General features: G+C 40.0%; 1 protein-coding gene across 1 annotated transcript in view; it reads right to left on the bottom strand.

The window, feature by feature from the left end:
- Positions 1-14,501: 14,501 nt before the first annotated feature.
- Cpeb3 (cytoplasmic polyadenylation element binding protein 3) overlaps positions 14,502-27,618 on the bottom strand; it is a 140,098-nt gene continuing 126,981 nt past the window's right edge. Inside the window, 1 exon segment of the mRNA XM_047552265.1 lies at positions 14,502-20,211. Coding sequence (XP_047408221.1) covers positions 19,985-20,211 — 227 coding nt within the window. The 3' untranslated portion in view covers positions 14,502-19,984.

Here is a 27,618-nt window from a genome sequence, read left to right on the forward strand (position 1 = left end):
AAACTGATCCTTCAAAAATGAGGGAAAAACTAAGACTCTCAGATAAACAAAAACTGAATTTGTCACTGGTAGATCTGCCTTGAAAGGAGTATTATATTCCCTTGATAAAATAATAACAATATTAACAACTCTATACCCACAAATTTAATGACTTAGATGAAACAGATCAAATCCTTGAAAGGCACCATACACTGAAACACAACAAGAAATAGATCCTCTGAATAGGTGCTTATCTATTGAAGAAACCGAAAATAACTTTCTAAAACGGAAAACACCAGACCCAGAGGGTTTCACTGATGAATTCCACCAAATTCTGTGTGGTGTGTATTCTGCAGGGGATTGAACCCAGCATGCCCTACCACTGAACTACACCTCCAATCCCTTTTTATTTTGAGATAGGGTCTTGTGAAATTGCCTAGGTTGGTCTCGAACTTGCAGTCCTGCCTCAACTTCCACACTTGGATTTACAGGCATGCGCCAATGCACCTGACTCTGCCAAACATTTAAGGAAGAAATGATACCACTTGCCTATAATCTGTTCCAGAAAATAGAAACACTCATTCTGCAAGGATGACACTCTAATGCCAAATCAGGCATTACAAGAAAGGAAAATTACAGACAAAATATATAGCTAATAAATGTAGGTACAAAAAGTCCCCAATAGCAAATTAAATTTATAACAAGAATTATAAAAATGTATAACAAGAATTATACACCATGACTAGGTATGCAAGCCTGGTTTAACATTTTAATTAATGTAGTAGTGCCTGCCTATAATCCCAGCAGCTTGGAAGAATCACAAGTTCAAAGCCAGACACAGCAATTCAGTGAAACCCTATCTCAAAAAATAGAGAGACTGGGGCTCTCCCTGCTTGGATCTCCATTGCCAGCCTGCCTCGCAGACCCTGAACCCTGGTGCGGATGATGCACCTTGCTGTGGCTCCCTATCTACCAACACCTTGGGACAACTGCCACCATCTTGGGTTATTCCCTCCGCCACTGTGGCCATCTTTAGTTGGGGCAGCTTCTATCTGGGGACACCTGCTGGAGGTTAGAAGCTCATTATTTGTACCTACAGGTTAGCCACTATTGCTCTCACCAACTTAGGACATGACCACTTACATCCAGGGATAACACCAGGACCTGAAAGATCATCACCAAGGGCCCTGCAGACACAGTTGGATCTGAGCTCTCTGCTAGGTGTACTTATAGCCACCATCTTGCTGCAGAGGCAGGAGAACCTTGCAATGTGGTCAGTAGGTGGGAAAAGAGTATGAGCACATCTTGATCTTGGCCCATCCAACCAACCTGGTACCTGCCAGGATCCCAGAGACAACTGGGGAGCACTTGTTGGGACCCGATATCAGTCTGGTCCACAATACACGGATCACCTGGTTCCACTGGTTTGGCAATCAACGGGCCCTCCAGCTCCTTAATTCCCAGTCTCCCAACTATCCCCTAGCCACCAACCAGTCCGGTGCCTGCAGCTATGTGGCTGACCTACAGCTTTCAACGCCTGGTCCTGATTTGCCCAGTACATTTCCTAGACAAGTGCACAGGTCCCAGCACTCAGCCCTCAGGACCTCGGGCTCTAGAGGGGTTCCTGATTGGGAAGTCAAAAGGTCAGGGGCAGGAGAGGTACAATTTGGAAACTAAATTATAGAGCAGGAATTGTGGGGTCTGCAAATGAGGGAAGGGGCTGAGACCAGGGTCCTGTGTCACACGAGTGGATCCCAAAGGAGAGTCCTGGAGTCCAGTCTTACAGAGGGACTGGCAATTGCTATGCCCTGCCTCCAGGAGTCCCGCCTCAAGTCTAATCCTCCACCTTAGTAACCGTCATCATCCTGAGGATGGAGTTACCAGCAACTCCAGACAAGTCCGCCTGCCAGGGGAGAAGGGAGGCTTAGAGAAGATAACTGAACTCCAACAGAAACAATTGCGCAATTTTCCTTCAAGACTCTTGATTTTTTTCCTTTTACTTTTCTCCATTTTTTTTTTTTTCTTTTTCATTTCCTGGTCTCACATCCCCATCATCTTTGAAATCAAATACCTTTCATGCATCAGGCTACTGAAGACTGGGAGGTTTGAATAGTATATTACAGTTTTGTTATAAATGTTTTTTTTTTTTTTTTTTTGGGTGCTGGGGATCGAACCCAGGGCCTTGTGCTTACAAGGCAAGCACTCTACCAACTGAGCTATCTCCCCAGCCCCCATAAATTTTTATTTTTATATTTTATTTTTTATCTTTCTCACTCTATTTTCCTCTTATCTGTTTCCTCAGTCTCTTTCTCCCTTTTCTCCTAACAACCAACTTCTTTTGAATCTACTTCCACTCTTCCTAGATCTAGTAGTACCTCTACATTCTCACCTCTTACTTCATTAACATTACAGCCTACACCCCTCCCCATCCTCTTTGTCTACCATTAAAAATTGTAGACCTTATTGCAAACCTATTGTTTATGCTGTAGATAATAATCAAACTCACTCATCATCTCTGTTTATTACAATACTGTTAATGTCTTAATAGGGGCTATTTGGTTTAAGGTTGCATATTGTTTGCTTTGGGTGCTGTTAATATTGACCTCCCCCTTAAAGATGAGGTATTGGAAACCTGCAGAGACACTATTAACTGTAAGGTGGAAACTGTAATACCTGGGATCCACACTGCTAGAGGGGAAGATACACGAACAACATGAAAAAACAACCAAGATGCTATATTAATAGACTCCATTGACAGCACAGTAGAAGAAATGTCAGAAAAGGAGTTCAGAATGTACAAACTTAAAATGAACCGCAAAGCAAAGGATGATATAAGAGAGCAAAAGCAGGTAAAAAAAAAAAGATCACTTCAATAAACAGCTGAAAAAGCAAACACAGGTAGCAAAAGATTGTCAACAAAGAGAAATTCTGAAAAAAAAAAACTTGAAATGAAGGAAACAATAAACCAAATTAAAAACTCAATAGAAATCATCACTCACAGATTAGATCACAGAACCTCAGACAATGAAGATAAAATATTTAATATTTAATCTTGAAAATGAAGTTGACCACACAGAGAAGATGGTAAGAAATCATGAACAGAACCTTCAAGAATTATGGGATAACATGAAAAGACCAAATTTAAGAATTATTGGGATTGAGGAAGGCACAAAGATCAAACCAAAGGAATGAACAGTCTTCAATGAAATAATATCAGATAATTTCCCAAACCTGAAGAATGAACTGGAACATCAAATACAAGAGGCTTAGAGGACACCAAAAGTACAACATTACAAAAGATCCGACATAAAAAATAAAGGTAGAATTTTAAAGGCCCTGAGAGAAAAGTATCAGACTATACATGGGGAAATCAATACGGAGCAGACATCAGCATACTTCTCAGCCCAGACTGAGAGGACCTAGAACAACATATTTTGAGCTCTGAAAGAACATGGACAGCAACCAAGAATCTTATATCCAGCAAACTTAACCTTCAGGTTTGATGATGAAATAAAACCCTTCCATGATAAACAAAAGTTAAAAGAATTTACAAATAGAAAGCCTGCACTACAGAACATTCTCAACAAAATAATCCATGAGGAGGAAATGAAAAACAACAATGGAGGTCAGCAAAGGGAGGAGCTACACTAAAGGAAAAGCCAATCAAAGGGGATATCAACTCAAGTTAACCAAAAATAAACCAAAATGACTGAGAATACAAATCATATCTCAATAATAAGCCTGAATGTTAATGGCCTACACTCATTAATCAAAAGACATAGATTGGCAAATTGAATTAAAAAAAAAAAGACCCAACAATATGCTGCCTTCAAGAGACTCATCTCATAGGAAAAGCATCCATAGACTGGAGGTGAAAGGATGGAAAAAACAGACTCAGAAAAAAGGGAGGGGTTTCCATCCTCATATCAGATAAAGTGAATGTCAAGTCAAAGTCAGAAGGGATAAAGAAGGACATTTCATACTGCTTAAGGGAACCATAAATCAGCAAGACATAACAATCATAAATATTTATGCTCCACACAATGGAGCATCTATGTACATCAAACAAACCCTTTTCAATTTCAGGAATCAAATAGACCACAACACAATAATACTGCGTGACGTTAACACACCTCTCTCACCACTGGATAGATCCTCCAAACAAAAACTGAACAAAGAAGCCATAGAACTCAATAACACAATCAATAATTTAGACTTAACAGACATATCTAGGAAATTCCACCCATCAATGAATGAATACACTTTTTTCTCAGCAGCACATAGATCTTTCTCTAAAACTGAGAATATGCTATGCCACAAAGCAACTCTTAGCAAATACAAAACAATAGAGATACTACCTTGTATTTTATCAGATCATAATGGAATGAAATTAGAAATCAATGTAAAAATAAAAAATAGAAACTACTCCAACACCTGAATACACTACTGAATGATGCATGGAAGAAGAAGACATCAGGGAGGAGATAAAAAAATTCTTAGAGGTAAATGAGAACAATGACACAACATATCAAAATCTCTGGGACACAATGAAAGCAGTACTAAGAGGAAAGTTCATTGCAGTCAGCTCATTCAAGAAAAGAATAAAAAGTCAACAAATTACCTAACATTACATCTCAAAGTCTTAGGAAAAGAAGAACAGATCAAAACTGAAAGTAGGGGGCTGGGGAGATAGCTCAGTCGGTAGAGTGCTTGCCTTGTAAGCACAAGGCCCTGGGTTTGATCCCCAGCACCCCCCCCAAAAAAAAAAAAAAAACTGAAAGTAGGAGAAGACAGGAAATAATTAAAATCAGAGCTGAAATCAATGAAATTGAAACAAAAGAAACAATTGAAAAAAGTGACAAAAAGTTAGTTCTTCGAAAAAATAAACAAAATTGATAAACCTTGCCACACTAACGAAGAGGAGAGAGAAAACTCAAAGTACTAGAATTCATGATGAAAAAGGATATATAATGACAGACACTATTGACATACAAAACATAATTGGAAGCTATTTTGAAAATCTATACTCCAACAAAATAGAAAGTCTTGACATGACAAATTTCTAGAGACATATGATCCTCCCAAACTGAATCAGGAGGACATACACAATTTAAACAGATCAATTGCAAGCTATGAAATAGAAGAAGCCATCAAAAGCCTACCAACCAAGAAAAGCCCAGGACCAGACGGATTCTCAGCCGAGTTCTAGAAGACCTTCAAAGAAGAACTCATTCCAATACTCCTCAAAGTATTCCAGGAAATAGAAAAGGAGGGAACCCTTCCAAATTCATTCTATGAAGCTAGTATCACCCCAATACCAAAACCAGACAAATACACAGCAAGGAAAGAAAACTTTAGATCAATATCCCTGATGAACATAGAAGCAAAAATTCTTAATAAAATTCTGGCAAACCACATACAAAAACATATTAAAAAGATAGTGCACTAAGATCAAATGGGGTTCATCCCAGGGATGCAAGGTTGGTTCAGCATCTGGAAATCAATAAATATAATTCACATCAATAGACTTAAAGTTAAGAATCATATGATCATTTAAATATATGCAGAAAAAAGCATTTGATAAAATACAGGACCCCTTCATGCTCAAAACATTAGGAAAAATAGGGATAGTGGGAACATACCTCAATATTGTAAAGGCTACCTATGCTAAGCCCAAGGCCAGTATCTTTCTAAATGGAGAAAAACTGAAAGCATTCCCTCTAAAAACTGGAACAAGACAGGTATGCCCTCTTTCACCACTTCTATTCAACACAGTCCTTGAAAATCTAGTCCAAGCAATTAGACAGACCAAAGAAATTAAAGGGATACAAATAGGAAAAGAGGAACTCAAACTATCACTGTGTGCCAACAACATGATTCTATATTTAGAGGATCCAAAAAATTCCACCAGGAAACTTCTAGAACTAATGAATGAATTCAGCAAAGTAGCAGGATATAAAATCAACACTCATAAATCTAAGGTATTTCTATTCATAAGTGATGAAGCCTCTCAAAGAGAAATTAGTATAACTACCCCATTCACAATAGCCTCAAAAAAAAAAAAAAAAAAAACCAACTTGGGAATCAATCTAACAAAAGAGGTGAAAGACTTTTACAATAAGAACTACAGAACACTAAAGAAAGAAATTAAAGAAAATCTTAGAAGATAGAAAGATCTCCCATGTTCTTGGATAAGCATAATTAATATTGTCAAAATGGCCAAACTACCAAAAGCACTATCCAGACTCAATGCAATTCCAATTAAAATCCCAATGACATACCTCTGAGAAAGAGAGAAAGCAATCATGAAATTCATTTGGAAATATAAGAGACCCAGAATAGCCAAAGCAATCCTTAGCAGGAAGAGTGAAGCAGGAGTTATCACAATACCAGAACTTAACCTAAACTATAGAGCAATAGCAACAAAAACAGCATGATATTGGCACCAAAATAGGTAGGTAGACCAATGGTACAGAATAGAAGACCCAGAGACAAACCCACATAAATACAGTTATCTCATACTAGACAAAGGTGCCAAAAACATAAAATGAAGAAAAGATAGCCTGTTCAACAAATGGTGCTGGCCAAACTGGAAATCCATATGTAGTAAAATGAAATTAAACCCCTACCTCTCACCCTGCACAAAACTCAACTCAAAATGGATCAAGGACCTCGGAATTAGACCAGAGATCCTACACCAAATAGAAGAAAAAGTAGGCTTAAATCTTCATCATGTCAGCTTAAGACTAGACTTCCTTAACAAGACTTCCAGTGCACAAGAAATAAAGACAAGAATCAATAAATGGGATGGATTCCAACTAAAAAGCTTTTTCTCAGCAAAGGAAACTATCAATAACGTGAAGAGAGAGCCTACAGAGTGGGAGAAAATCTTCGCCACACACGCTTCAGATAGAGCACTAATCTCCGGAATTTATATAGAATTCAAAAAACTTTATACCAAAAATACAAAGAACCCAATCAATAAATGGACTAAGGAACTGAGCAGATACTTCAAAGATATAGTTTATCAACAAATATACGAAAAAATGTTCAACAACTCTAGTAATAAGAGAAATGCAAATCAAAACTACCCTAAGGTTTCATCTCACCCCAATTAGAATGGCAATTATCAAGAAAACAAGCAATAATTGATGTTGGTGAGGATGTGGGGAAAAGGTACACTTATACATTGCTGGTGGGATTGTAAATTAATGCAGCCACTCTGGAAAACTTGGAATGGGACTATCATTTGACCCAGTTATCCCACTCCTTGGCCTATACTGAAAGGAATTAAAATCAGCATACTACAATGATGCAGCCATGTGCATGTTTATAGCAGCTCAGTTCACAATAGCTAGATTGTGGAACCAACCTAGATGCCCTTCAACAGATGAATGGATAAACTGTGGTGTATGTATATACAATGGAATATTACTCCGCCATAAAGAAGAATAAAATTATGGCATTTGCAGGTAAATGGATGGATGGAGAATACCATAAGTGAGATAAGCCAATCCCAAAAAACCAAAGGCCAAATGTTTTCTCTGATAAGTGGATGCTGATACATAATGGGGGTGGGGGGGATAAGGCAATAATGGAGAAATGTTGAATTGTGTAGAGGGAAATGAGGGAAGGGGAGGGGACGGGCAGGGGGAAGGAAAGATGGAATGAGACAGACATCATTACCCTATGTACATGTATGATTCCATGAATGGTGTGAATCTACATCATGTACAACCAGAGAAAAAGTTATGCTCCATTTGTGTACAATAAATCAAAATGCATTCTGCTGTCATGTATAACTAAATAGAACAAAAAAAAGTTATGCTCAAAATTTAAATAAATAAAAGGCTGGGGATGTGGCTCACAGGTTGAGCACTCCTGGGTTAAATCACCAGTACCAAAAAAAAAAAAAAAAAAGGAAAGAAAGAAAATTAATGTAAGGTGCAAAGACAATTCAGTACAGAAAGTCTTTTCAACAAATGGTGCAGAAATAGACATCCACAGGCCAAAAAATTAAATAAATAAATCTAGTCACATACTGTGTACCTTTCACAAACCCTAACTCAGAATTTATCACAGACCTCAATGTGAAACACAAAACTGACATTTCCAGAGATAAACTAGAAGAAAATCTAGATGACTGTGAGCTTTAGTGATGGCTTTTTAGATAAAACACCAAAGGCATCATCTTCAAAACACTTGACAATAGGTGGCACACACCTGTATTCCCAGCTACTTAGGACGCTGAGGCAGGAGGAGTGCAAATTCAAGGCCAGACTTGGCAACTTAGTAAGACCTGTCTCAAAATAAAAAGGGCTGGGGATGTAGCGCCATAGTTAAGTGCCCCTGGGTCCAATCCCCAGACTCCTTCCCAAACTCAACAATAAGAAAACTAAACCTGATTTTAAAATGGGCAAAAGATCTGGACAGACACCTTGTCAAAGCAGATATACAGATGGCAAATAAGCATATGCAAAGATGTCCTGCATCATGTTAAGAGAATTCCAAGTTGAAACAAGAAGACAACAGTAAATACCTCTTAAAATGGTGAAAATCCAAAACACTGACAGTCCCAAATACTGATAAAGGGGATAGAGCAAGAGGAACTCATTTCCATTGGGAATGAAATGATGATATACAGCCACTTTGGAAGGCAGCTGAACAGTTCCTTACAAAGCTGGGCTGGGGATGTGGCTCAGTGATGGAGCATGTAAAAAGTCCTAGGTTCCATGCCCAGCAGGTATGTACATGAGCAATATATAGTTTTACTATACAATTCAGTAATCATGCTCATAGATATTTCCCCAAATGAAATGAAAACAAATTTCCACACAGAAACCTGTACATGTATATTTACAGCAACTTTATTCATGAATGCCCCAAACAGGAAGCAACCAGGCTGCACTTCAACAGACAAATGGAAAAAAAAAAAAACATAATGGAATATCATTCGGTTGTAAAAAGAGATGAGCTATGAAGCAAGGAAAAGACTCGAGAACCTATAAATGCAGATTGCTGCGTAAAAGAAGGCTGAAAAATCTACCTACTGTCTGATTCCAAATCTATTCCATTTGGGGAAGCAGGACCACAGACAGTAAAGAATCAGCAGGGAACAGGGAAAGGATCACAAGCAGGAGCACATGCAGTTTTTAGGGCAGTTAAATTTGTTTGATACTAAAATGGAGGTTACCCAACATCACGCATGTGTCAAAACAAAAAGGAGCCAGGTGCCAAGGCACACAGGTTTATAATCCCAGCATCACGGGAGGTTGAGGCTGGAGCATCACACATCTGAAGCCAGCATCAGCAACTTAATGAGACCCTGTCTCAAAATAAAAAAGGAACGGGGTATAGTACTCCTGGGTCCAATCCCCAGAACCACATATACACACACAAACCATCAACATGGACAGCACCAAGAGGGAGCCCTGAACTGTGGGCTCCAGTTAATAATAATGGGTCAATGACAGAACTGCTCAATTACAACAAAGGTACAGGAGAGGGAGGGAGGGTGTGGCCAGGCGGCATGAGAACTGTATTCAGTCTGATCAATTTTCTGTACTGAGTAGTTTGAAATGGCTCTATAAAGTGGTTTTAAAATAATCATGTTTAAAAAATGCTCTTAGGAAAAAAAAGACATTTCACTGAAGAGGATACACAAATGGCAAATGTGCACAGGAAGAAATGTTCAACATCAGTCACTAGGGAAATGCAGATTATAAGCTAAATAATTGGCTAAAATGAAGAACAGTGGCAATACTAAATGCTAAAGAAGATTTTGAAAAATTGAATCACACGTACATTTTGGTGGACATGTAAATGGTCCACCTGCCCCGAAAAGTGGTGTGTAGTTTAAAAAAAAAAACGTGGAGGGGGGGGGGGATGCAGCTCAGAGGTACAGCGCTAGCTGAGCATTCCTGAGACCCTGGGTTCAGTCCCCAGTTCCCAAAATAACAATAAAACTCAACATGAAATCACCATATGACCCTTCAGTTGCATTTCTGGGCATTTATCTCACAAAAAAAAATGAAGACAATCTGTACATGAATTATGTACAGTAACTTCATTTGTTGAAACACGAACTGCAAACTATCCAGATATATATCCATCCTTCAGGGGTTAAGTAAACTGGTTTGTCCACACCATAGAATACTACTTGGCAATTAAAATGGAATGAACTATTGCTACAACAGCCCAGGCAAATCTGCAGAGAATTATGCAGGAGGAGCCGGTCCTCAGAGGTTATATATTTATACATTTCCATTTATATAATATTCTTGAAATAATGAAGTTACAGATTAGGGGCTGCCAGGGGCTGATGGTGTTGGGAGGGGAGGGAAGTGGGTATGACAGGAGCCAGGCAACATGAGTAATCTTCCTGGTGATGGAAATGTTGCATGCCTTGAATGTATCAACGTTAGCATTTCAGTTGTGATACTGTTACATAGTTTTGCAAGATTCTAGGAGGAAACTGGGTAAAAAATACATGAGATTTAATTTATTTTTTTAATTTTTTAAGATTCTTTAGTTGTAGATGGATACAATATCTTTCTTTTATTTCTTTATATTTATGTGGTGCTGAGGATCAAACCCAGGGCCTCACACATGCCAGGCAGGCGCTGTACCACTGAGCCACAACCCCAGCCCCGGGATCCAATTTCTGATACGGGAATTTACAGTTATTCCAGAATTTTGAAAAAAGTTTAATGTTAAAAAATAAAAGAGACTATATTGTGAATATGAGACCAGTAGGTCTCAGATGTTGAACAAAACTTTTCAGGCAAATCAACACAACCCTTTATGAGTGATGGGCTTCCAGTGGTTGGGGGTCCCTGCCAACAATCAACTTCAGAGACTCATGGATGGATTTGTTTTTCTAACCATTCCTTTTCTCAAAATGACTACATTTTTCCCCCATTGAATTCCTTCTGAATGTTAGTAGGCTTAAAGAAAGACAAAAGGGAGATGGGAGGAGGGGAAGATGAGGGGCAGGGATATTGAGGTGTGGCTGCTTGGGGAAGCCCACCAGTCTGGATGGGCAACTGGTATCAACAACAGCCAGGAAGGAACTTTAGTTACCTATTGACATTGGCTACCTGGGGAAAAAATTCCATTTGGTCCAAGTACCAGCTCTTGCTCTTCATTCCGAATACTCCACTGAAACTTAAGAATTACACAGAGCAGTGTGCATCAATATATGTTCCCAAAATGCACACAGCTGTGTCCGAAACCCAAAGCAAGGCAGTCACCAGCACTGGCCACCTCGTGTTTACCCCCATCATTTATATATGTGGCATTATCATATCATATGTGGTATTATCATGTGGCTGCCTGGTGTGTGCAGTTCTGGGGATCAACCCAGGGCCTGCTCTGCTCCTGAGCCACATCCCCAGCCCTCTCTGGCTTATTTTGTGAGATCTTTAATTTGTGAGACCTTTCTGTAATGTTGCATATGCGCATAGATCTTCTTTCTTACTGTTTATAGTATTCCATTTGCAGATAGACTCTGATTTATCCACTCTAATATTGCAGGACACTTGGACAGCTTCCAGTTTGAGGCTATTTGAATGGCACTTCTACGATCATTCTTGTGTCTCTTGAACCTATGACATATCTCAATTGGTCATATACCCATAAGAGAGAAAGCTGGATCACAGTTTATACACACAGGCAACTTTTGTAGAAGTTTTCCAAAATGGTGGTGCACTTTATACTCTTATTGGTACTCAGGCAGATCTTCGCTTACACATGGTATTTTTAGTCTTTCCAGTTTTAATCATTCTAGTGGACGTGTATGGGAATTGTTTTGGTTTTAATGATGGGTAACAAAAGTGAGAGGGTTCTGTCTTTTGAAAAGAGAACAGGCACATAAGACAGCTGCTCGATTCTCCTAGGGCCTGAGACTTGATAAAGGACTTTTTCTTCCGTATACAGAAAGGCATTTGGTTTAGGCATGGAATGAAGGTGACAAGTCAGAATGTTTCCCTTAACCAGTTGAACCCAAGCCACCTTAACCAAAGGTTTGACCAGTAAAACAGAAAAAAAAGAAAATGACTTGGGCTGGCCCTAGGGAGACAGAATTAAATGTTGAGGTGTGAGAATGTGCAGTTCCAGCAAAGTCCTTTCTGAATATAGACAGTGCCCAAATTCAGAATTGCCTTCCCCTTATAGCACTGGGAACTGGCCAGAATAAGGATCACTTTCAGCTATTTGTTCCAATGAACAGGGACACTCCAGCCAGTTATCTGTGAGGATCTACTTGGACCCCCAGACTTGATATGGTTATTTTAAACTGGGGACATCTGAGATTCAATAGATGCAAAAAACTTTTTCAGAGTTTCCTTTCTTCCAAGGCAGAAACTTCCAGGAGTGAGGCTGCCACCCACATCCCCTCTCTGGGGGAGTTTTACTGACCAGAAAGAAAAGATGGAGGTCTCTGGGCCTGAATACACAGAATCACAAACTTTCCTACCTCCTGTTTGTCCTCCTAAGAATCATTCTTTCCTGAAGAACCCACTTGATCCTCCCTTAGAAGCCTCTTTTCCTCCCCAGCCTTCTCCCTGTTCTTCCCGCTTTGGTTAGGTATCAAGAAATCCACTTTCTTTTGCACAATTCTATAGTCATAATGGAAAAAATTTCTCCTATTAATCTTTCACAGTTCATTCACAGACTTCCAATATATAACCTAAGTTGGTGGGGGAAAAGGTTCCCCCCAGCAATTATTTGAACTGCAATAGGACACATCAATTTGAGCCCCCGTCCATCAATAACCTATTTAGTTGAACTGTTCTAGTTAAAACACAGACAGCTTATGTAAATGTTTTTTCACTGGATAGGGTCTGGTGAGCTACCACCAAGTCCCCGATTTGAAGCTGAGTGTTCATGGGCGTTTACTGGTGATTCCTTTTCTGAGAGGCAGGTGCCTTAGACATACCCTCGAGTCTTCTCAACTGTCCGGGCCTGTGCTTGCGCATCTGTTTGGTTACTGGGTGTTTAGCATTAAGCAAGGGATGATTCAACCTCATGCACAAGGGACGTCAAGACTACAGACTAATTTTCACCCCTAAAAATAAGCTGCTCCTTCTAAAGGCACCTTCAATGACCTACTCTTCCTGCTAGGAGTTAGGACTCCAGAAGCTTTTTTTTCAAGGGACTAGTGCGGAATCCAAGTCAGTCCAGCACTCTGAAAATGGGAGTCCATTCGTAGCTTCGATTTTTTTTTTTTTTTTTTTTTTTTTTTTTTTTATAAATCAGACTCAATGGAAGATGGAACATATTTCACTCCCCTTTTGCGGGGAGGGAGGGCAAAAGGGATACAGAACAACTGTCAGGCAGCAGAGTGGCTGCGCAGGAACCCTGGGTTCTCCACGAACGCCCAGGGCGCTGCTCGCTGCAGCTGCAGGTGGCAGCCTGTGTTGAATCAAGCACCCTCGGAAGAGGCGCCGGCGCACAGAGGCGGAGGAGCGACTCTAGCTGGCGTGGGTTCTCCAAGTTGCCCTTCAGACCTGGTGGCGCGGAGGGGTGAGCTTACCTGCAGGGCTGCGGCGAGGAGCAAACGGGCCACCACGACACGCTCGGGCCGCCTGGGAGGTGGGGAGGGAGCAGAGCGAGGACCCACACTGGGTACCAGCCGCAGGAAGGGGCGCAGAGCTGAGGACTGGGGAGGTGTGAGAGGGAGCCCGAGACCGACCCGGGCCACCCGGCCCGCGGACGCCCCCTGCGGCTATAACCCGAGCGGCGCGACTGGGGGCGGGGCGGCAGGTGCTGGCGGCTGGGTCCTCGGCCCGCAGAGCCCGCGCGAGCCCAGGCCCACCCAGCGGTCGTCACAGCCCGGTCCGGTTGTGCCCGGAGCCCTCCCTGACCCAGCCGAACCAGTCTCTAGGGATGGGACGCTGGCACCTGCTTGTTCAGAAAGCTCGCCAAGGATTGGTTGGTGCCGCCACTTGTGATCCATTTTCTTAAAGGATTAGTACCCGGGAGACAGCGCCCTAGCTCGTCCGAAATCCAGCAGGGATTGGGGTGGTTGGGGGGGAGAAAGAAAATCGTAAAGAAAATCGTGTAATTGAAAAAACAAAACGAAGGTGTCAATACTTACCTTTTCATTAAATTTTCTGATTGTAATTTCAAAAATTGATTTCATGTGGCAAAGTGTTGGGACTTAAAAACCCAATCGCGACCGGGACAGGGCTGGTAGCTCAGCGGTAGATCTCGAATTGCCCGAGGCGGGACCGCGGGTTCAATCCCCAGCACAAAAGAGAAGTGAGGGAGAGAACCCAACTGCACCTCTGAAAACCTTGAATACATGTTCACAGGAGTCTGTTTCAAATATACTTGTGTATTTTTAAAAATGAGTGTTATTTGCATAACCTTTGCTGTGCTGAATGTGCTGTAAAGGGATTTTTGTTACCAAAAAAAAAAAAAAAAAAAAAAAAAAAGCAAGAGAATTGGAATGTTCCCCAGATACAAACCAAATCCAACAAGCTTATTCCTTAGCAAAGGATGACAAGTGTCAGTACTTCATACAACTAGATTTAATAAGTTATTACAGAAAAAAAAGAAGTCCAAACTACAAAGTTTAAGCAGTTGTAAGCAATAGCTGCATTGAGCTCCATGTTTAGTCACAGTACTGTAGTTCCATACAAGCAATATTAGTCCAAGCCCCAAAGGCAGAAGCTGAGTAAGGGTTACTAGCAAAAAACAATCTAAGAGAACAGGTAATAAAAGATACAATACATTTAAAATTAGTTAGTTGAAAAACAAATACAGAGATCTTAGCTGTGAACACTCTAAAAGTTATGTCCATTATTTTGACAGCAAAAATACAAATACCTAATACTTTATACCCCAACAGAACTATATCCAGGAAAGAAAAAGAGAAGTTATCCTGTTTTAGCACCCAAGTTTTCTACTTGTTGCAATTAACTTCGTCATACAAATTTAAACATCCCTGAATCACAGATCCACTTCTTGACCCATTGTGGGGTATAGAGTAAAGTCAACAGCATTAATTATAAAATACTCTGTGGTAAGATGGAACACTATTGCAGCTGAGATAGAGAAGTTTGGTTATCATCAAAGAAAAAAGAAAAAAAGAAATATTAGCTGACATACCATACAAATTAGTGAAAAAGCAACAATCCATACAAATACTCCAGTTTTAACAAAAAGATACTTTTTTTTTTTCACTAATCTGTGACTAATCTTTCATTCAAACCTTGCAAGTAGAGATGTCACAATACTCAAATATTTAGGTAGGAGCTTTACCCAGTTAAATACCATTTTGTTGCTAATATAATAGATAAAATGAAAACTAGCAGTTATTTGCTAATTGCATAAATGCAGTACATTCTGCATTAGCCCATGCCTCACTAACAAGCTATAAAACACAAGATATAGGCAGAAATCTAAGCATAATCTTTATACCACTAAACAAGAAGTTTTCCAATTTCTTTTCTTCTGTTCCTAATCATTTATTTGTAGTTAATGTAAAATTCCAACCAGTAATACCCAATTTAAGTTAAAATTTTACATCACAACTTGATCTAATCTATATATTATTTACAAAACTGAATACATAGAGCGTACCCAAGAGCCAACTCTGGACACACGTTTCGCCGAGTTGTTGATCAACCTCACCTCCGTGGCCATAGAGCTGGAAGAGGCCGCCAACGACTCGTAGAAACACACCATCCATCTAGAGCAAGTCATTGGATGTTCCATTTACGCAACACCAGTTTTGCAGTTGTATTTTTTTGTTTTGCTTTAACTTTAGGTGCCATTGCAACAATGTGCTGCCTTCACAGCACAGCTTCCCGGTGAGGTGGGTGTTGGAAAAGCAGCAGCAGGAGGGCAGACAGATCATGCACGGAGTGGCCCGGTGTGTTGCCGCAATAAAGGGCGAAGGGGCACCATAACAGGAGCAGGCAGGGGTGTGGAGGAAGATGCAGACCGACACACACAACGTCCACATACAGTGGTGACGTCTGAGGATGCTTCCTCAGTGCTGCCAGCTGCCCTTGTGGGAAGGGAAGAGATGGCACGGCCCAGGCCTGTGCTACGTAGAAGGTGGCATCCCCTTAACAACTTCCTCTGACTGGCAGACGTCACCACTGTAGATGCATGTAAAGGATTCGGGACAGAAAGGCGCCGTCTCACACACAGACAGCAACTGGTGGCAGAATCTCACACACATACACACACACAGAGAACACAATGAAGAGTTAGAGGGGGAGAAAGCGATGAACATTCTGTTGACCTAGCTAGGTTTACACCCAGTGGTATTCCAGTAGGGGTGACTTCATTTTCAGGGCCACAGATTTGGCTGCACCTGGTGTTGTATAAATCCACTGTGACATCCCTAGAGACCTGTACTGTGACATCCCTAGTCTTACACTAAACCACTGTGATAAAGGAAAAGGCTTGTCAAAATTTCACATGTTCTGCTCATTCTGTCATTTTATTACCCAATGATCCATTACATTTCCAATCGCTTTACATAACCAGCCATTGTCATCGTTGTCACACTATTGTAAACCACATCAGCAAGTTAATACATAAAGCTTTGCATTTCAAAAAACTAGACACTTTAGTAACAATATTACAAAGGTTTTAGCTTCAAAAATAACTGAAAATGAAAAAAATAAACTTTTAAAGAATTAGCATCATAAAATTAATTTATTCCAAGTAAAAATACAAAATAATATTATGACATTGACCAGATATGAAAGTCCCTCCCAGAAACAACTCTATTAATGATTGAGAAAGCACTCCTTAAAGAAAATACGAAATAAAATGAAAAATATGTAAATATGTTTAATTTTTTTCTTAGCAAAAAATCTTTCTAAAAATAACAATGAAAATTTGTCTCAGTACAAAGGCTACATTACTATTGAAAAAATACCAGCATGAAGAAAAGGTACATATTTGACAGTAGAAAAATGATTTCAGTGAATCACAATGTCTAAAGTTTGCAATGAAAATAAATCTGCAATAAAGATTTATGCCTTTTTTCTTTTCTTTTTTTTTCTATTTTTTATACAAACAGTACAAACAGTATTGCACATAACAACAAATAGTCGAGGTTAGGTTATAGCCTTCAAAAAATCGACTAGTTCAAGTGTCACATCAAGGAAAGGCCACAACAGGACCTGTGTTACCCAGGGGCTTCCCAGTCAAGTTGCAGGTCAGAACACCTCTGTGTTTTAAAAAATAATTTTTTTGAAGGACCCTCTCTTTTAATATAACATTAAGAACCTGGGGGCACATTTATTTACAAAACAAAAGGGAACATGTTATAATTTAATAAACTAAAAAAGTTCTCTTTAAAAAAATACAAACAGAAGAACTCTTTCACAATCCTGGTCAGTCGTGCACAATCAACGCTTGATTATAAATATACAAATTAAGGGAAAGTAGTTTCCACCATCTATTCACAACTTTCAGCACCAAATGGAGTTTATTTTTTGTAACCTAGTCTTCATAACAACGTGTTTTTTTCCTTCACTTTAGCTTTATGCTGTACAATCTTCCAGCTTTGTGTTTTTTAATCTCAGTGTTATTTTAGTACATGAAAGAGGGGTGCTTCTTCAAAAAGTTTTGCTTCTTTCACATAATTAGGTAGATTTCTGTAGGTTAGATATGATCTTTAATATTATAGTTATAAAGCTCTAACTTCTTCATTTTCAAAAAACACAAATAAGCATGAAAAAAATAAAGTTACCCATCTGTTAAATCATTTTCTTGCAGAATTAAATTAATATATATTTTTTCTGAATAAACTTACTTAGAAAATATCATTTTCTTTCCTATATTTCAAAATTGAGGTATTGCAAAAGATCATGTCAGTCAGAAAGCATGCCTTTTTCCTTAAAAACAAACAAAAAAAATCTTCAGCCAACTTTTGAAAACTGTCTAGAATACAAAAAGTAGTAGTGCATAACAAAATTTCTTGTACAGATGAAAAACCAAACCAAACCACAAACATAGAAAAAAACAAACGAACGAAACCACACCTGGGCTAGAAAAAAGCAATTATTACCAAAAAGCCCAGAGGTCACCTCGATTGGGGAGGATTCTAATAAGCATTTTTAATCCAGTAAAAAACTATTTGTTTTTCCTTTTTGAAAACAAACTATAGCTGGAGAGCCAGTAATTGCAACTAAACACTGGAGAAAAAACAAAACAAGCAATACTAATTCAAGACAGTACAAGGACATCACAGCACATAAAACAGCGACTTAAGTCTATTCTGCAGTGTCACATCCAGTCAGATTGTCCCCAGAATTTCAAAACAGGAAGAAGATTAAAAAAAGATTTACATAGTCTCACGATCATTGTGTGTGTTTATATATTACTATCTGCAGCCCAAGAGTGAATGCTAAAAAAATGTCCACGGTAGTACTAGCAGGTCTTAATTCTATTCAAGCCTTACAGGATAAATCCAGGGAATTAAGTAGTTAATTTCTCACCCAGACAACGAACTCTGCCCGGGCCACCTTGTTTTATACAGACATTTCTTTAGCATCACCATCACACAACTCTCTTAAAGATGTGCCTAGTTTGTCAATCTGACAACTTATCTCTAGATACTGTATAATATTCTTAGTGTTTGTAAGCTAAGATGAGCTCTTTGGTTTTCTGGACAAGGTCTGAAGCTATGTAAAATGGTGCAAGCACTAGGAGATTGTAACTAAGAGCTCATGTGTTACTTAATAATATACCAGTTATGAACTGTCAAGTTCGTTAATGTCTGACACAGAGGCTTTAAACAGTTAAGTTTGATCACAGTTAGACATAATCACTTTACTATATAAAATAAATTGCACAATATATAACAGAGCACCGCAAAGTACTTCATCTACCATCCACAAATTTGCTTTAAGAATATCCTACACCTAGGTTTTATATTGGTTGTAATATAGGTCATTCTGTTATGGGCTCCTCCTATTCAGAAGCATTCCATTTATTGAGGCATGCCTTCCTCCGATCAATTACCAATTCTCTGAATGAAAAAAATCTTGTTTTAAAAAATGAGTATTTTATAGCTTATATAGATTCTTAATTTGTGCATTGTGGGAAGGTTTTATACTAGACATTGGATATAAAATTTATTGCATGCAGCAACCTGATTAAGTAAACATGCAGTCAGAAGTAGTGACCTTCCATTGACGCTTTCTGAAGTCTATTCTGATCTTCTTTCGGCAGCTGACTCTATCCCTAAATCACAAGAGTGTGTTGTTGGGTTTTTGTTTTTGTTTTAATTGATACCTTAGCCTGAATAGAGTATTATGGTATTAATAATACCATTTTAATAGCAGCAAAAGCTATTGCAGCATAAATTTACATAACACTAAAAGATCTAACCAAAATCCTCAGCAAAACAAAAATCAAATGTGAAGGGAAAATAAAGATCCAGCTTATGAGGTATCCTTACAAGTCAAAATACAGAGCAACTAAAGGCTTATTTTCATTAGGGTTATCCTTATTCTAAATGACCCCAACTAATGATTGCTGAATTGTGAAGGTTTTGCTACATCTGCCACCTACTCACGAGTATTACCTTTGGTAAGTCTTGTCCTAGGGGCAACTCTCTAAGTTTCTGAAAATAAGTGCATGCTCCAGTTTAAAAACAATCAAAACGATAACACAACAGCAAACAAAAGGATCACAGACATCAACCTGATGGCCGCTGATGAGAACGGCAGTCTACGTACAGTCACGAGTGACAAATCAGGTGTAAGAAATTAAGGTACCAAGCAGACGAAGGTGTGAATCAAAGTGCAAATCAGTACCGTTATACACTCTGCAGTTTTGCATTATACTGGACACTGAGTTCAGTAATATGACTGTAAATAATAATAATAGTAATAAAAAGACCCATTTCTTCTTTAAAAATCGAGAACGAATGCACAGATTTCCAGAACGCTGTAAGCCCTGAGGCAGTGCCCTCTCTTTTCCCTCCTTGTTATCTACTCCAGTACTTGTGGCTGGGTCGGCCCTGGGCTCAGCTCCAGCGGAACGGGACGTGACGAGGGCGGTCGCCTCCCTCCTTCACCAGCGGTTTGTGGAACTCCCGCCCGGCACGGGAATGTATGCTCGCCCAGCAGTATTCGCAGTAATACTGCAGACAGGTGACGTTGGCACAGAAGAACGGGGCAAACTTCCCACCACAGCGCGTGCCCTGGCACTCATCACACATCTGATCATCCAGCACATATGGCTTCACTTCCACCTGGACCCAAAGAGGAGAGAGGGGAAAACGTTTTAGCGATGCTTCTCACATTTGTCCCTTTTGAGAGTTTATAAATGCAACTTAATGATCTGCCTCAGTCAGACGCCACTATGAATTCCACTAATATGGATAGTAGTTAAGACAGTGGGCTTTGGAATCAGCTCCTTGGTGCACTAGCTGTGTGGCACTAGGTAAATTCTTGACCTCTCTGTACCTCTGTTGGCTCTACATGGATAATTGTAAACTGGGTGTAACATTTACACACACACAACGTTGCAGCGTCTACATCTATGGTTGCAGGTGAGGACTCTGGGATCGGGGCATGTAGAAGCAAAGGAGCTGAATTCTAGGGCTGGAAGACTACCACACTGCTGGGCAAAGAGTATTTCTGGATGAGGAACCAGACAGGAAAGAGGCCCATCAGCAGGAAAAGGCTAGACACAAACTGGAAGTGGGGGTGGGGTGTGGGTTGCAGGGAGCTGAGGCCAAGGGGAGTCACACTGAGGGGAGAGTGGAAAGGGGGCTCTGTGTTTCAGTGTCTTGGCGATGAGACCAACACCCCAGCACCACACACAGGGACTGTAGGGGGATGGGGGCGCAGGGGAGGCTGAGGAGGTGTGAAGAATATCCCACAGTAAGTGAGGCCTTTCCATTTTCCTCTATTGCCTGCGTCTCCCCAAGACTGAAGCTTCGGTAAGGAAGAACTTTTTATCACAGGTCTTTTAGAGCAGAACTTCTTATCACAGGCTTTTTAGAGCACTTAAAAATCTAAATGAAGCAAAACTGTATGACATGAAAACCGAAAGTAAAGAACAGAAGTTACCAGGGTGCCCCTCAAGGTCTTAAAGAAGGAACATCATTAACCTTGATTTTTTTTTCTATTTCTTTTTCTTTTGCAGTGCTGGAAATCAAACTTAGGGCCTGGCGCATACCTTAATCTTTTCATCTTGAATGTTAGGAATGATCAGGAAAGTAAGAAAACTGACCCAGCCCCTCCCACACCTTCCTCCATAGCCATTCTGGGGAAGAGCAAGCCCAGTGGCTGGAGCCAAGGGCAAGCGGCTTTCTGAGATGAGCTACATCTCAGACACTTCAGGCTGCTCCTAGATGCAGCCAGAAGCTCTAGGAGGGCAGGAGGGTGCAGAGGGTGGGAAGCACAGAGGAGTGGGCCATGGAGGCTAGAAGCTTGACTTTCCTGCTTCTGTTTCCCTTCTGAAGGCCCCAGTGCTCACCTCCTCCAAAGTTTCACCCCTGGCCATGAGCTCCAGTCTACAGTACTACCAGCCGAACAAACATTTCTATTTTGAAGACCCACTTGACATGGCATGTTAACAGTTCTTGTTTGCCCAAGGGGTAAATGTCTGCATTATAGCTGTACTGCCCCTGAGAAGTGATGAGCTTCCAAAAAAAAAAAAAAAAAAATCTCTTATATACATTTCTGCATCATAATTAAAACTGCAGTGGCTGTGGAGTCAACCTGCCTGGTTTCAAATCTAGGCCACATTAGTAGTTGTGCTACCTTAGTCAAGATTCTGTCACTCTGAGCCTCTGTTTCTTCATCTGTACACTGGGAAAAGCTATTTCCTACTTTATGGGGTCCCTATAAAGAGTAAACGCATGAACCATAGAAAGCACTGCCTAGCTCCTCGTAAGCACTATGCACAGCTATTGTTCCTGCTGCTTGCTCTCTAGCAACTCAGGGCTGGATGTGTTCAGTCTCAGGGGCCTCTGTGCTGGCCACCAAGCTCCAGGTCTTCCGGGTTCTACTCTCCTGCACATGTTCACATTTCAATAATCCACTCCCATGCTCCTATTCTGGTCAAAAGCCCACAGGATTGAGTTCGGCTGCCTTTGTGAAATTGCATATTCTCTCTCCCTTGACTCACACTCCGGTCAGTCTCCATGACGTGCCTACTCCGTCTTTCAGCTCCCCGACTCTAGCTAGTCTCTATTTCTACCTGCACTTTCTTCTAACCTTGAGTGCTCGCCTTAACCTTTCTTTTACCTATTCCAGAGTTCCATGTACCCAGTGAGGCTCAGCCTTTCTTTTCATTTTTTTCCTTACATAAAATAAACAATTTTAACCAGACAATTCAGTGGCATTTAATACATTCACCATGTGTGCAACACTCTCTTTCTCTAGTTCCAAAACATTTTTATATTTCAAAAGGAAACTCTGAACCCAGGCCCTGGCAATGATCCATCTATTTTTTGTCTCTGTGGATTCACATATCCTGATATTTCATACAAACAGAATTGCATGAGACCATTCATGTCTGGTTTCTTTCACTTATGATGTTTTGAGGTTCATTCACACTTTAGCTCGCAGGGTACTTCATTGCTTTTTATGCCTACATAATATTCTCTCTCTCTCTCTCTCTCTCTCTCTCTCTCACACACACACACACACACACACACACACATACACACTTTTTTTTTGTACACACCACATTTTTTTCCCCTTCATCTGTTGATGAACATTTGAGTTGTTTTCCCCTTTTGGCTATTGTAAATGGTGCCACTATGAGCACACGTGGATATGTTTGTTTAATTGTTTGCAATTGTTTTGCATAGAAACCTAGGAATGGACTTGACTGCACACATGCCAATTCACTGTTCAGTTTTTTCAGGATCTACCAAATTGTTTTCCATGGCATCTGTACCATTTTACATTTTTACCAACAAAGTACCAGGGTTCAAATTTCCACCTCGTCAAGACTTGTTTCTGTGATGACCACACTGAGGGGCGTGAAGTGGAACCTCATTGTGACTTAGGTGTGCATTTCCCTAATAACTGATGATGTTTAGCAACTTTATGAAACGTCTACCTATTCACGCTTCAAGCTGAAGTGACAGGTTGAAGCTTACTGGATGAGGATTTCTTTTTTTGCACCAGGGATTGAACCCAGAGACACTTAACCACTGAGCCATGTTCCCAGCCCTTTTTATTATTTTTTTTATTTTGAGATAGGGTCTTACCAAGTTGCTGAGGCTGGCTTTGAACTTTGATCTTCCTGCCTCAGGTTCCAGAGCCACCGAGATTAAAGGCATGCCCCATTACACCCAGCTGGCCAAGAGTTTTGAGGGATCTAGTCAATAAAGTACTTCAGAAGATGTCATAAAGACCCATCGTAACTGCCTCTAAGCCAGAGACACAGTGACGCCTTATTGCTCAGCTTCCTTACTGAGTAACAGATTCCTCATAAGTTACTATCCCAGAAGCCAGATACTTTCCCTTTTTGGTACTTATGTATCTTGAATTTTGACATTTTTTTGACGAAAACCTTACTAAATATACTATTCATCATGTCCCTGTCTAAGCAGGAGACATTATGGATGTATCAGGGATGCAGAGCCATGGGTGATTTACACTTTTTTTTGTCACTCCCCTTCAGAATCTTGCTGTCTGCGGCTATGTCCAATAACACCTTCCAAACTCCCTGTATAAGTTTGTGATTTCCAATCCTTTTCATTAAGCTTACTAAAAGCTGCACACAAAATGCCAGTCAAAAGGACTCTTTAAGCCCAGAATAAAGGATGTGGGTTTTTGAGTGCTGCTGCACCCTCAGGGGCCTTTACTGGACATTTCTGGAGGGCTGTGTTCCAGGTGGGCGAGTGGTGCTATCATTACAAGGCTGCACTCAGCACCTGCAGCTAGGTGTTGATCTGAAGAGTTAGAGGCTTGCCCAAAGATGAGACACACACCATGGCTAAAAATAATGCAGACACAGATGTGCAAGGCAGCTACAGCAACCTCTCAGAAGGCAGCAGTCAACCAGACTCTGCAAATTTAAATAAAGAGAACAACTACATGAAGCACACTGTTTAGGCTGTCCCATACTAACAGAGGGTGATTATTTTGGCTCATGTGGATTTACTCACATGACTAGTATTTACGGATTGCTATATTCCTTGCCAGCCCCTATATTAAAACTGAAATAAAACACAGAAGACAACATAGATTCTTCCCTGAAATAATTTGTGGCTGATGAGAGTTTCTTCAAGTTTCAGAAGGACCTGACTCACTTAAGAGTCTTATGTGACACTACTGAAAGGAGGTCATAATCCTTAGTAGAGACATCCTAGACTTCCATATGTAGTTTTTGTCATATCCCATTGCCATCTGAACTACTACCTAATATTTTAAATGACTATCCAAATTAATTCTACTTTTTCTAACAAACAAATACAACAAAATAAAAACTGGTTTCTCTGTTAATCACATAAACCTGGAACATCAACTTGTGATACTCTGGAAGCGTCAATCTGGTGGGAATCACATTACTGAATTATATTAAAGCCCAAAGGCTCCAAGCCCACGCAGAGTCAATCACATGACCAAACTGGCCCTTCTCCTTCAAAGGGACTTGAAGGCACAGGACTGACAACTACCTGCAGAGATACCTGGATTAATATCCACATGCCTGAAGGAGGTGGCCATGCCCAAGGATGCTGAAGAGCACATGTAATTTACTGATGAATTGATGACCACTAAGGATAAGAAGGACTGATGGGAGCCATGGACCAGTGGCCATAGAAGACGGATGAGGAGAATAATATGTTTAGAATGCTACAGACAAAAAGAAAGTCATACTTAAATAAAGCTGACTTCACACTTGTTTTTATTTCTAACAAGCCAGAGGAAATGTTTGTCTGTAGTCATTTTGCTATCAGTCAACAAACTGACCTCCCAAAGTTAATAAAATAATGACTAAACAACTTTCAGTGGCAGAGAGGGTACATTAAGGAGACTATAAACTATTCAAGGTGCAGAATTTCCTGTCCTTGGATGTGAAAGGTAGTAGGAAAAGAGAGGGAGGCACTGGCCAATGTCAGGAGCAGTTTGAATTATGTGCTGAAGGTCATGTTAAGGCTAGCCAAAGACCAACCCGTGATGTAGCCTGCCCTTTGGTGAAAAGAACCAAATGAACCATCCCGATGCAAGTAAGGCACGCTTATGGGTGGAGGGAAGCCAAGTAAAAGAAACCATTTCAAATAATGGAGTTGGAGCAGACAAATTGGAAAAAGAAGCCAAATGAAGCCTGTAATTTAATAGGAAGAAAAGTAAGGCTTGCACCTGTTCATATAGATTGACAGCACACGTACAAGCTGTGAGCTAGGGTGTAAAGAAGAGGCAGTCAAACAGTGGCACACACCAGCAAGGCTTTAACTCCAAGAATCAGACATGAGGAGGCCAACAAAAGGACAAACCTGACCTAAGAATCTGCTGCAGGTCATGAGAAAAACCATGAGCTGGAGATCATGGGTGGGAAAGGCAGAAGAGAAGATGTGCAGAACAGCCATGCTACGTGGGGGAAAAAACAAAGACGGGGTACCTCTGTTCTTTAGATAAATACAGCACCCAGACCTTGAATAAGAGAATTCTGCCTGATGGAAAAGTGGGCGAGAAGTAGGATGGGGGCCACTAAATGGTCAACACCATTTCTTTCTCCTGACTTCACGTGAAGGGCTCTCATCATTACACTTCAGGTGAATTACACGATACTAGGGCTTGAGTGAGTGTGCCTTCTCTCTCTCCAGCTGCCCAGAGATCCAGGGCAAATGCTAAGAGCACTATGGCAAGGCTAGGTTTTATCACTAGAGGCACACGTGTGGACCAAAGGAAAGGCTAATCAAATGTCCTCTGGCAAAGAAACCTCAACTCTGGTTTTTTATTCTGAGAACCATACTTCAGAAGGACACGATACTGTCAGAAAGACCTGACTCACTTGGAGATCCTACATGCCATTGCTGAAAGAAGGTCACAGTTTTGGTGGAGACATTTATAACCTGGCCATAGACATTCACAGCATTTCCAGGATAAGAAGGAGAAATTGCAGTTTGAGGCTCCCCAACAGATACTGTTCAGTGTGAGCCCAACACAGCTTGTGTTTGTTTCAGAAATATTCTCATAGCTGTCAGAAATGAGTTATATAGGTTAAAAAGGAAATTAACCTTGATAATGAGGAATTTGGTTTCTTAGAATTTTTTAACTTATTAGGCTTCTTTGAGAAATCAGACCACAAACAGGAGCTATAAAGAGATGTAAGAAATCAGCTAATGATAATATCAGTAAGCTGCTGATGCAAAATCTTTAATAGTTAAAGGCAACTCAACAGCACTAAGTCTAGCACACGCTGACCAGAGCCTATGTGCCAGGACAGATAATGTCACCCACGTTGGGTAATCAGTCATTAGTTAAGCAGGTTGCAAACACATTACCTAAGACAAAAGCATTCATAAATGAAATGTTAGAATACTCTTTCCAACTAATAGGGAGAAATTTCAATCCAAGTTCACTATTTTTTTAAAATAAATTCCTAAGGTCTGAGAAAATCTGAGGAAACATGTCACCTCAATAAGAATGCTGAATTCCCCCCAATGGCTGCATTTCAGCAGTTTATCTGGGACCCTGAATTGTGTAAACAAGCAGGGGTTTCTATCCTCATACCAGATTAAAGTAGACTTTAAGCCAAAGTAAATCAGAAGGGACAAAGAAGGCCAATTCATATTGCTTAAGGGAATTACACATCACAAAACATAACAATCATATTTATGAACCAAACAATGGAGCATCTACGTACATCAAACACGCCCTTCTCAATTTCAAGAATCAAATAGGACCACAGTACATACTACTGGGTAACTTTAACATGCCTGTCAACACTGGATAGATCCTCCAAACAAAACTAATAAAGAAGCTCTCAGAAGTAAAAAATACAATTGATAATTTAGACTTAACATACATAGAATATTTCATCCATCAATTACTGAATACACTTTCTTCTCAGTAGCACATGAATCCTTCTCTGATATAGACCATGTTATGTAAACTCTCACATATGTTGGCATATAACTGTAATATTACCTTAATATATTTTTAGCATCCATAGGGTAATTCTTTTCCATGTACAGGTTTTTATTTTATTTTTAAATTTTAAAAATTTATTCTAATTGAGCTTAACTTCTCATTCCTCTGGTTGTACATGAGTGCTGAGTCACACCAGTAGTGTAATCATAAATGTCTACAGGGCCCACAGCAGTATTTTGATAGCCTCCTTTCCATTGATATTAATTTTGTGTTCTTTTTTCTTGATTAGACTGATTTTTATCAAATTTTAGCTGTATTATTTCTTCTATATTTCATATATTTTTGTTCCTACTCTTATTTTAACTTTTTATACATAATTTCAAATAATTTGATTGCTAATCTAGTTTCTTCTGATACAAGTACTTTAAGTTATAAATGTTCATCTGAGTACTGTTTCATCCCAGAGATTCTGATATTTCAAGCGTTATCACTTAGTTCAAAGCACTTTTTATTTACTTTTCTTGTGCTTTCTTCATTGACCTCTGAGATATTTATAAGTGTGCTATATAATTTTGAAATAGTTGACATGTGGGAT

The sequence above is a fragment of the Sciurus carolinensis genome, chromosome 5, assembly GCF_902686445.1.
Source record: "Sciurus carolinensis chromosome 5, mSciCar1.2, whole genome shotgun sequence".
NCBI lineage: Eukaryota > Metazoa > Chordata > Mammalia > Rodentia > Sciuridae > Sciurus > Sciurus carolinensis.